The 12,471-nt window shown below is 38.9% G+C and overlaps 1 protein-coding gene across 1 annotated transcript in view; it reads right to left on the reverse strand.

Moving 5' to 3' along the window:
• Positions 1–3,705: 3,705 nt before the first annotated feature.
• The window catches only part of LOC100750437 (solute carrier family 2 member 13), a 261,443-nt gene continuing 252,677 nt past the window's right edge, over positions 3,706–12,471 (reverse strand). Inside the window, exons 8-10 of the mRNA XM_027396332.2 lie at positions 12,150–12,271; positions 11,882–12,034; positions 3,706–8,656 (exon numbers count right to left, since the gene is read on the reverse strand). Of these exons, the coding sequence (XP_027252133.1) occupies positions 8,430–8,656; positions 11,882–12,034; positions 12,150–12,271 (502 nt within the window). The 3' untranslated portion in view covers positions 3,706–8,429. The remainder of the gene's footprint in view (positions 8,657–11,881; positions 12,035–12,149; positions 12,272–12,471) is intronic.

The raw sequence follows: 12,471 nt of genomic DNA on the forward strand, positions 1-12,471 counted from the left end.
ACACAGAGTAACTCTGTCTTGAAAAAAGAGAAAAAAAAAAAAGAGAAAGAGGAAGAGGAAGAGAAGGGAATGGAAGGGAAGGGAAGGGAAGGGAGGAAGAGAAAGACCATATAAACAGTAATCACTACAGATTGGCTGTGCTCATTCCACAGAGGGTGGACTTCAAATAAATGAAGCCCATTAGGACAGTAGATCTGGATCCTTTTGTGGGGTAAAATTACTGGTCATTTTAGATCTTAACTAAAATCCTCATTCTTCTACATTTTCCACTACACTGTAAATTGTATCTAGTACTCATGGTTAGTTCCTAAGTCTAGAGCCAGTGGTCCTACAGAAGGACATAGCCATAACATTTTTCAAGTAGAAGCAGTTGGAAGGTTTCATTTATTTATTGTAAAGCTCCTTGTTAAAAAACAAAACAAAACAAAAAACCGAAGTGACAAAGGTCAGTGGCAGAAATGACACCACTAAAAATCTGACTTGGGTCCATCCATATGCTGCTCTGTAACTTGTGTTTCTCCATAATACTACCAGCTGTAGCTAAGTAATCTCATTCAGAAAACTGTTTGTGGTGCAGGGCTTTGTGAGTATAGACACTGTGGAGATGGAGAATCTATTTGGTGCATAAGCACCATGTCATAGGAAGGAAACGGAGACTAATTATGCTGAGGTTCACTCACAAAGCAATTTTCTCATTTTAATTTTGAACAGGGTGTGTGTTGCCTTTTTTATAATGGCTATTATATGTTGGTTCCCCCACCTTTGCTCCTTCCCATCCCCACTCATCCCATTCTCCTTGTGCTTATCTATGTCTAGCCCTGGGGACACTCAGGCCACATGCATTGTTACCTTGCCCACTACGTTCCATTAAAGCCTCTTTTCCCTATGTCATGAGCTCCTTTTAATTTTCCTGTCTTTTTGCTTCGTAAGTACATTACTCTGGCATAAATATACATCTCTAACAGTTAAGATCCACTTCTTAATCTGACATCATCCAATATTTTTCAGTTCTATTCATTACTTAGCAAATTTCATAACTTCATTCTTCTTTGTGGTTGAATAAAAGTGTATATGTACCACACTTTCTTTGTCCACCCATCTATTTATTGACATCTAGGTGATGCCATGTCCTTAGTATGATGAAAGACCAACAATAATCATTCAAGAATGTGCAAATGTTTCGGTGGTAAGATTTGGCTTTTACCAAGAGCAATGTGACAGGGCCAGATGGAAGTTCTGATTTTAGTACTTTTGGAGGCCTCAGCCCTGATTTCTACAGTGTTACATCAGCTTGCACTTCTACCAACAATGAATAAGTTTCCCCATTTCTCTATATCCTCTCCAGCATTTGTTGTCATTGTTTTCTTGATGACAGCCAATCTAACTGGGGTGAGATGGAATCTGGAAGTAGTTTTAAACTGCATTTCCTTGATGCCTAAGGACACTGAAATGTTTTTAAAGAATGTTTACTGGCCATTTGTCTTATTTGGAGAACTGGGTGTTCAGTGGTGACCTGTTTATTGGCTTGTGTTTGGACTTTTTTTTCACAGTATTTCCTATTTTCTAGATATTAATGCCTTTTATGAAGTATACCTGACAATGGTTTTCTGTCTGTTCACTCTGTTGATAGTTCACTGTGCAGAAGGTTTTGAATTTCATATAATACATTTCATTTGCCAGTTATTGGTGTTATTTCTCATGCTATTGGGATCCTATTCCGAAAGTTCTTGCTTATACCTGTGTCCTGCAGGAATATTTCTGTGTTTTCCCTTAACAGTGTCAGTGGTTCAGGTTTTAAATTAGGGTCTTTGATTTACACCGGATTGATTTTGAATTGTGCAGAGTGAGAAATACAGATTTGTTTTTGTTCTATAGATTGAAATCCAGTTTTGCTAACGCCATTTGTTGAATAGACTATCTTTTCCCCCCAGCATTCATTTTTGACAACTTTACCAAAAATTAGATGTCCATACCTATATAGCTTCTGAGTCTTATATTATTCTGATGATGTATACCTAATAATTAAGTTAATAGGAAAAGAATGAGAATTAACTGCCCGGACATTTTTTCCCCATCCAATTAAAACACACTATTTCATGGATAGCAATAGTCTATTTCAGACTTATTATTAACTTAATAACACTTAGTAGCACTTAGGAGTGCTTAGTAGTACTTAAAATATTCTTCAGTTAACTGAGAATTTCTTAAAATGTTTTTTGATCAGATTCACACCCAACTCCTCTCACACCTCCCCCCTTCCCTCCCTACTCACCCAATTTTGAGTTTTGAGTCTTCCCATCCTCCTTCTATCCAGTCCAGTGTATGTTGTGGGAGCAGGGCATGCCCTGCAGAGTGGCAAGCCTACCAGATGTCAATCCTAAATGGGGCTTAAATATCACATCCCCCACCAAGGCTCAGGGAACTGCTCAAAAATAAGGAAAGATTGTAAGAGACAGAGGCAGATGATGACTTCAAGAAAGTAGTGTTCTCTGCCTTTAATCCCAGCACTCAAGAGGTGGAGGCAGGTGAATCTCTGTGAGTTTGAGGACAGCTGGGTCTACAGAGGGAGTTCCAGGACAGCCAAGGCAACACAGAAAAACCCTGTCTGGAAAAACAAACAACCCCCTCCCCCAAACAACAAAACAACCCAAAAAGTCAACAACAACAACAAACAACAACAAAAGAAAATGGTGTTTTCTAGACACAAGGTACAGAAATTGTGACAGCATGCAGAAGACAGGGGCAAGCTCAAGCTAGACAAAATCTCATCATGGAAGGGTGGAGAAGGTGAGTGCAAAATACCACCCCTGGCTGAGGAGCTACTGGAAATGGAGGGGCAGTTTTCTTCAGTCCATTATTTTTTAAAACCTTGGCTTTTGTACAAAATTACCATGGTGCAGGGTTTGCACTGGGCCCTTTTCTCTGCACCACTGATTTACTTTTTGTGTTTCCCTGAGTTTAGAATCAGGGGCTATCTTCATTACCAGGGTTGCCAAAACAAAGCAGCAGCCTGCACTTCTGGGGATAGGAGACATAAAAGCCCAAGTTAGGTGCTGAGCTACAATAAATGGGTCTGGGGTAGTCTCAAGAAAATGAGCACACAGCCCAAGTGTGGGTTGTACTTCTGTAGAAAGGTGTTTAGCCACACTTGGTTAAGTAAGCAGGCAAGTCCGCCCAGAGGGAGTCCCACTGAGTTTTGATTCCTAATACACTGTGCTGCCCTCTGAGTGGTTACACTGGCAGCATGGCCTTATGGGATTGGCTAATATAGAGAAGCAGTTTCCAGGAGAAATGAAACTTGAGCACAGATCTTGAGTTCAGCAAGTGCTCACCCTGCAGGAACTTAAAGATCTGCCAAATGGTTTCTTTACATTGCTGTTGTTGTCATTAATGGATCTTGCCCTTTTCAACCCTCTAATAGAAAGGACAGTATGGGGGTCAAGGAGATGGCTCAGTGGTTTAGAACAATGGTTGCTCTTCAAAGCAATTCCCAGCACTCACTGGGAACTTCATTTCCAGGGGAGCTGATGCCCTCTTCTGGTCTCCACCAACACCAGCCATGCATATGAAAGCAAAAGATCTACATGCAAACAAACATAAAATTAAAATTATTAAAAAAGATTTTGTTTACACACAGTTCTCACAGTGTGTTCATTATGTAATGTAGACACTAAAATCTCAGATGAGAAGTGAGGAAGTTAAGAGTCTGGGAGAATGAATTATCTTTACCTTTATTTGATTATTTTCTTATACAGCTCTGGCACTGACACTTTCTTTAAAAAAAGATTATAACTTTATGTAAATATTGAAGTTCAATAAAATAACTTAAAAAACATTTACATGTATATCACTAAATCTCCATAAAATATACCATACTTTTGATACAGCATAGGCTAGCATGATTTGGTAAATGGGACAGTGTCAGTTTTCAAGAGATACTCTGTATGTCACAGGTAGGAATGAAAAGACTAGATTTGCCAAGATATGTCAAGTATTAAACAGTATATAACATGCATTCTGAAAATTAAAATGTACAGTTCAAAATACGTCCACCTCTAAAAGCATGAAACTTCCGATTTAATAGAGATGTATATTTAGAGTTCCTAAATAGAAATTAGAACATTTATTACAAACGGTACTGTAACATCAAGAGAGACACAGTACAGGAGCCACCAGAAAATCTGGACATGTATATAGGACATAAATTTCTACTTTGGCTACAGTTAACATTATATTGTCTAAATTTTAGTGAAATGGATAATGTTGAATTGGGCAAAATCTGAAAACTTTGTAAAGTAGAGATTCATAGGTTTGGATATTGATTATCTGCACAGTCCATTTCTTATCCTATTTATGTGGATATGACAAAATCAACTCCATGAGCCTGTCTAAAATGTGAATATTATCTGTAAAAGATGGCATTGAAAATTCTGTTGACCGAATTACTCAATTGCTATCGACTGAACTGTACACACGTGAAGATTTGGAGAATTATCCTGCTCTGTACTCACAAGCACAGTATGATGATGACAAAAATGCTTCTGGGTATTTCCGAACGTGAATACTTATAAAGTGAATTTCTGATGATGATTGATTAGCACATGACTATTTCCTTCCCCAAACAGCATACAAGGAAGCAGGGAGCAAGTAGCTGTTTGGCATATGCAACTGCTCGAAGTTCCCAGAAGGTGGCAGCACTGGTGCTCACCTTGGAGAACTGAATATATCTACACTGTCCAACCTGTGCATGACTGGTACTGGTAGAAATGGACAGGCTGAAGGACATGAAGAACTGCCCAGAGAACAGGTTTGAGTCTTGTATAGGCAGTGGCTACTCTTGAACTATGAATTTCACCTATAACTTTCCCGCTTAAGGTAGGATGTAGGCTAGTTTTCTAGAGAGAGTATACCAGGAATCCTCTACTCCGGGCCTGGTTGTACCATCTAATTCTTTTGTTCCTAGTTAGGGAAATGGTCTGAAGTTGACAACTGAAAAGTTATTGCACTCAGCTATTAAAGAAAACCTGTGGGTGACACTATCTAAAACATCACTTCACCCTGCCCCAAGATTTATAATAATTTTTTAAAAGATTTTATTTATTTATTATGTATACAACATTCTGCTTCTATGTATATCTGCACACCAGAAGAGGGCACCAGATCTCATGATGGATGGTTGTGAGTCACCATGTGGTTGCTGGGAATTGAACTCAGGACCCCTGGAAAAGCAGTCAGTGCTCTTAACCTCTGAGCCATACTTTGCTAGTATAAAGTAAATGGGCAAGTTATCAATTTGTTTTCCCTGGCCTTTCACCCGTTTAATAGATACTAAAATTAGAGCAAAAATCCATAAATTTGGTGCTTTTACTGATCTCTCATTTTAGAGTGAATAACAAGTATTAAGAATGTATCCTAAAGTGTGTTTCACTGATAAATTATTTAAAAGATTCTGCTATCATTCTCCTGGAAATATCATATATATATATATTCATATATATTCAAAGCAATGTTTTAGACAATGACTAAGGTAGGTGTAATAATCAAAATTATTACAGATGTTTACATGGAAGAAAAATATTAACATCCAATCTTTTGAGGCCAGCACTTTACCACTAAACTGTATCTACAGCCCATAACCCCAAATCTTTTTGACAATCACGTTCAACAGTATGTGCTTACATGTAGACAAATGATGCATTCTTAATTCTCCTACATATTAGCCAGCTAGGTTGCAGGTATGGTCTCAACCTTCTTCACTCAGTGTTCCCCAAATGAAACACACCGGTATTGAAATTGCAGCATGTTTGGAAAGAAAGCTATCATTGCAGTGGCAAGCACACTGCTTAATCTGTCTATTTTAATGTGGTAGGTCAAATCATATCATATAGAAATTGTCCTACAAAATATATGTTTGATGATTTCACATGGGTGGTTTTCAAGTTGGCAGTTGACACTAGAAACATAAAAGGTGTTTAATAGAATAAAAGTCTGAAAATTCCAACTTTGAACTTTTAATTTGCTATAAATGTTCACCAAATCTAAAAAGCATACCTGGATTATAGAAGGCTCCTTTTCAAGTATTGAGTTGCTTTTTAAAAGTTATAAATAAGTCATATGTGCTGTTCTGTCTTGTATGTTAAAGGTATGGAATATTAATATATAAATAATTTTTAGAAATGAAGAAGGGTACAGGTCAAGAGACATGTGGACAATTTCCCATTATTATATTAATTTATGCACAGAAAGCTGAAAACATACTTGTTCTTATGTCAGCAAGAACAGGTCACACCCAGCTTTCAGGACTATTGACTCTAGCTGTCCCTTTATGTCATATGTGTCCCATGTCTCAGCCCATGTGTCCCATGTGTCAGCCAGCTGCAGACACATGTGTACCTAAGGCTACGTGGACTATGAAGGGAAGATTTGAGGCAACAAGTTGAACAAATCAGAAAAATACACTTTAAAAGGATTACTTTACTCATTTTTCTTCCCATAATATGCCAACCATACCACATAATAGCTCATTTGATCTTGTAAAATGCTATTGAGTTAAACTTCTTAAGAGATAAATATCAAATAATACTTCCCATTAAATAATATCTTCTGTTCTAGAGAAAAATTAGTACTAATATCCTCTATAAATAAATCTCAAAGCACCTAATTTGACAAAAAATTTTTTCAAAATACTATACTATTTTTTTAAAATAACATTAAACAACCAAACAGAGAGAACTCCCTCTTTTGGCTGAAGGATATGTAGGCCACGAAAGTGACTGTGTAAGTACCTCTGGTGGTGCCTGGAGGATAAACTTCCTTTGCTATCATCTCAGCTTGGTAATTATGGTAAGAAGAAGCCAGGCATTAAAAGAAGAAAAAGCATTTTGGAGACTGGCCAAAATACTCCATTTTATCACTACCCTCCATTCACTTGGATATGGAACTTAATTAGGTGTTTAGATCATTGTGTAAAACATCAAACTGATGTGTTCCTAACTGGTCATTAGACTCATCCAAGCTTTAGAACTAGCAAATGAGTTTTGTCAGCAAGGAATTTTGTTTGTACCACACATAGCTCTTAGTAGGGTGGTGAGAACTAGGAATTCAGTGTTGGGTGAACATAGAAACTACCAAATACTTTGAGAGATAGTGTGGAAAGGTAAAGTCAGCCTCTTTTACTGACTGTGGATTATAACCTATCTGTGTCTTTTCCAAAGCAGAAATCTCAGTTTTTAGAGTAGACAGAAAACCAAACCAAGGATGAAATAAAGAAACAGACACAGCTCTGAGTTTTGGTTATGTAGCAAGTTATTAGGAATGAGAAAAGACAGAATTAAAAGTAGCTTGCATTTTCTCAGGGGAAAACACAGTAATCAGTATTGAGGTGTGCTCCTGTCCTTAGGAAGAGCCAATAATATGTGGAGAAAGAATCCTAGGGTTTAAGTTAAATGTTAATAACTGTTTCTGCCACTGACTTTCTTCCTCTTGTGCATCAGAAAGAGAAAACCAGTCTGCCAGCAGCTGTCAGTGAACACCAAGGAAGGCACAGAGCAGCAGGAGCCTAGAAGTGACAATGTGGAGAGTCTGGTGTGCATTAAACTGACCCTGGAATACAGTTGACAACCTGACACTACTTTACATGTACAATTGCATTCCAATTGTGCAGACAATTGCAACAAACAGATGAGGATATATAAAAATCTGTTCTTTCTCACTTTGACAATAAAATATACTTATCAAAACATGCTAGCTTATCTGTGCAAATATACTCATCACCAATGCAAAAAAGTATGAAAATAACCCTCAACGGGCCTGCTTTGGATAGTGTTCAAAAGATCCTGTGTATTCAGTCTCTGAAGAAATTAGTGTATCTGTGTTGGAGACAGAAGCCAACATCTGGAATCCAAAGGAGAGAGGGACAGCTGTGTCCTTATAGGTCTTCTAAATTTGTGGATGGAAGTTTAGATGAAATTCACTTTGTACCATAGAAAAGCCACTACTTAGTATGAAAATTTAGGGTCAATGGGCTATGTTTTGGTATTAAATACCTTTAGGTCATCTTAAATAATACTTTATAAATATACATATATAATCTGCCTAGATTATCACTGACTGTATTGCTACTAATAATTGTATATGGTCTTAGGTGAAAGGGGTCCTACTGAAGTTACTGTGTACAACAGTACTGTTTAGACCATCTCTAGAAGGGATTATACACATTTGCTTTAAGAAAACTCTGTGGGTTTTTTTTAAGCATTTCTGTTTATGAAAATAAACATCACCATGATTGTATTTTTCTCATTGTCAAGTCTTCTAGAATATGGAGACATTCGGAAGGACTGTGGGGAGACTTGGCTTGCGAGCAGGGCAGTGACTAAGTGCTGGCCTTCTCCCACATTCAATTCAGGAATGAAAATGTCACCAGCTGGAAATTACTCCACATCAGAAGCATCGTTGTCTGAGAGATGGTAGTTACTTCCCTTCACCCGGATGTATTCAATGTATCTGCCTTCATCGGAGTCAGTAGCGCCACATGTACATAGTCTGTTGTCAAAGAGAGATTCAATTTCCTCCAGCTTTTTCCCTTTCGTTTCAGGAAGACAGCCATAGACGAAAACCAGTCCCATGGCTGCAAAGCTGGTGTAGAGGAAGAATGCTCCTGCAGGGGAAAGGACACAATGAGCAGCCCTGTGTGGAGAGTCTAGATTCTGACTTGAACATAGCTACAGTATGAAATGTAACCAAAGCGTATCTGCTAGCCTGCCTTACCTGGTTGTTCCAGTCCTGTGAACATAATGCAATTAATCTTTCAAAACTCAAACCATGTCAGCAAACTGAAGAAGAACAGACCAGGCTCAGAGGCAAGTTTTTCTCAGAAGTCTTCCTCAGATCCCAGGCTGAGGGGACTTGCTGTGTCCCAGATGTTTTCTCAGCACTCTCTTTAGTATTATAATAACCAACGGGTTCTCAGAGGCATGGAAGGTAGTCAGGGCAGACAGTAGGTATGAAAGCCTGTGATCTCAGTTGGATCCTTGGAACACAGGCACAGGTGGGAAGAACCAACTCCACAAAGTCCTCTGACCCCACATGAAATGTGGCACATATGCCCCTATACACTTGATACATTGAATAAAAATATGGTAATATTCTCCAATTCTGGCAACTGACCAGGGACAGGCTGCTTGTAAAGATCAAATAAAATTAGCACAACTAATGAACTGGGCTGTTTTCATGACAAGGCCATTACTGACAGGCTGACCCTTGGAAAGTGCAAGAATTTTGGCTATAAAAAGAGAAGGGTAACATAAAGAGAAAAATAAAGAAAGAAAGGAAAGCAGGAAGGGAGGGAGGAAGGAAGGCCTGTGTTTTGCAGTAGCAATAGAAATGGAATCCTTTTCTTCCTCACTGTCTCCACTAAGTGCAATAGCAGCCTAACAAGAAGTAACAAAACCTGTCTATACCAAGGGCTGTAGCTACTTGGGTGGATGAGGAACACCTTCATGGACAATGGGTTCTTGGGCTCAGATGTAAGTCACTTTGTGGGGTGCTAGCCTAGGATTCTTCAAGCCATGGGTTCAACCCCAGCACCATTTGAACCAGGCATGGTGGCACCTACTCTGGAAGTAGAAGTATGAAGATCAGAAGTTCAAAGTCACCCTCACTACACAAACTTCAAGGCCAACCTGGGGGAAATGAAACCATGTCTCTAAAATACAAAACACACCAAGAAACAAATGCCACCAAAACCAGTTTCCTCCATGAACTACAAATCCCCAATGGCAAACCAGGAAATTCCACTGAACAGAAAACCCAACAAACCGAGGACACCAAAACATGAAGACTGGCTGTGACTTGGGCGCTTCTGGTGAGGCCCAGGGTTAAGCTGTCAGGGAGCAGACTACCAACCACTTGCTTCACTATTTCTCCTTGGAATGACAATGAAAAAAACACAGCCTTCCATGAGACTGAGGTTAATTCAAAGAGATTCCTCAGCATTTTTTTGAGAGAAATATTATTGGAAGCCACTCTTAAATACCAGATTAAAACAAATATTTAGTACATACACAATAACAACCAATGTCTACATTTCAATTTCAGTACTTCTATACTGAGTAACTTTAAAATACTGCTCACTCCGAGATCTGTTAGCCATACATGTGTACAGGTGCTGGGTTTGTGATGCATTGGTTGTTTTTAGCAATGGATTTCACTGAACAACCTGCAATGCAAGTCTCCCTAAGTAGTGACGCTTAGGAAAGAAGAAAAGTTTGAGATATTATGAAACGATTTTGTAAAAGCAGGAAAGGCTTTAATCCCAGCATGAGGGAGGCAAAGGAAGGTGGACCTCTGTGAGTTCGAGGCCAACATGGTCTACAAAATGAGTTCCGGGACAGTCAGGGCTGTTACACAGAGAAACCCTATCTCACAAAAACAAAAACAAACAAACAAACAAACAAACAAAATGGCATGACATGAAAGAGGATATGGATATTCCCAGGGAAATATAACACCAGGACACAGACTTATTCATCAGGAATATAAAAACACATGCTTACAAATCATATCATGTAGATTAAAACATTAGACCAAAAGTCTAACTAGACTGGACACATGTCCCCACTGTTAGTAGAATGAAGCCTGGCTTCTCCCTGCATACTCCTGACAAAGCTGACACAGGTCATAACTAAAGCATACTTTGCTGCCCATGCCTTTCCTTACAGTACCTATTTGTTCCCATAGCTCCATCAGCCCATGTGGTATATGCAAATGCATACTATGTAAAAGCACTGACAAGAATAGCCTGGTACCCACTGATGCCTCCTACTTCTCTTCATCCCAAAAGAGTACTTTGCAAATCAGAATTTTACTCAATGGATTTTTATTATGTAAATCTCTATTAAAAAGACAAAACAATGCTTCTTGGGATATATATATATATATATATATATATATATATATATTATATATATCTTCAAGTATTGAAGCATTCTCAAGAGTCAGCAATGCCAAGTAACATCTATCATCATGTCATCAAAACAAGCTCATGAGTTTATGGAAACATTTTTAGTCGTTAAAAGAGAAAAAGCTGAATATTCTAAACACACCAACAGCTTATCATGTCTCACCACGGATTTCCTTCCCAGGAAAACAAATTTTTCTAGATCAGTGTTTCTTAACCTGTTGGTCATCACCATTGGAAAACACATAGTTCCAATGGTCTTGGGAACTGTGACATGGCTCAGTAGTAAAATTACAGTTATGAAGTAGCAGTGAAAATAAAGTTATGGTTGGGGGTTCCTGAGACCACCTGAAATATGTGCCTTCTGATGGCCACAACCCACAGGCTGAGAACCACTATTTTAGATGTTCCAAGTTTTCATTTTTTGGGAGGTTTTTGTCATGTCCTTATTACTGGAAGTGGTAAGTGCTGGGCTCCAAGGTGTCTTGGCTGGAACAGACCCTTCAGTGGCACAGTATCCCAAAAGAGTGAGCTAATTTCAGGCCCACCCTAATGCTGCTTAGGTGTGGAGATCCTTCCCTCCCACAGGGCATCTCATCAATCTTGTCTTCACGGTCTCAGCATTTTCTCCTTGCTTCCTTGTTAAGCTGAAAGCTGTGCTGTAAGGATTTCCTTCCTGGCTGGTATGGGGTGGGTATCTGGGGTTTGAAATGTGGGGGATACACATAAGAACTTGCAGACAATACACTTAGGAAAAGAGAACTCTTCTCTCAGACACATTTCCCAGGACCCCTGGTGAAAGCTACAGAGATATTCAGGAAGAGTCAAAATAGAAGGACACAGCCTCTCTTACAAATTACAGGGTACCTAAGGGCAGAGCATCAAAAGTAACAATGAGAGAACACTGAAAACACATGCCCTTACCATAGTATGTGAGATACTCTGCTGTGTGTAAAAAGGTCAGTGAAATCAGGACGTTGAAAATCCAGTTTATTCCTGCTGAGCATGCATTTCCTGTACTTCTTGCCCAGAGAGGATAGATTTCAGAATTCACCGTCCAGGGCATTGGTCCCATACCTGAGAAGTAAATAATTAAAACTTCAGTAAAAATCCCCTGTGGAATGAAGTATAGTAGCCTGCCTCTTCTTAGAGGGGTCAATGCTGTGCAAAAGTAACCAAAGGGTCCACTCACCAGGTGCAAAGAAAATGAGATATAAGATCAGGCCCAGGAGTGCCGCCCAGAAGTACGGGGTGGGGCAGAAACTGTAAGCCCAGTGGAGGTCTTCTGTATCGAACTTGGTTTCATTTTCACACCTGAAAAACATGTATTAATTTAGTGCTTAAGGATGTAGCTGAAGAAATGAATGTGATTGTGTTGGATGTGTTTGGAAATTCCTTAATCTCCTAAGCAGGGGCAGGGTGGGGGGAGAAAGGTAAAATATTTTTCTTAGAAATTTGAGATCTTGTGTCATGAACATATGCAAATAAACACATTAAACTGAGACCGAGATGTA

The sequence above is a fragment of the Cricetulus griseus genome, chromosome 2, assembly GCF_003668045.3.
Source record: "Cricetulus griseus strain 17A/GY chromosome 2, alternate assembly CriGri-PICRH-1.0, whole genome shotgun sequence".
Classification (NCBI taxonomy): Eukaryota; Metazoa; Chordata; class Mammalia; order Rodentia; family Cricetidae; genus Cricetulus; species Cricetulus griseus.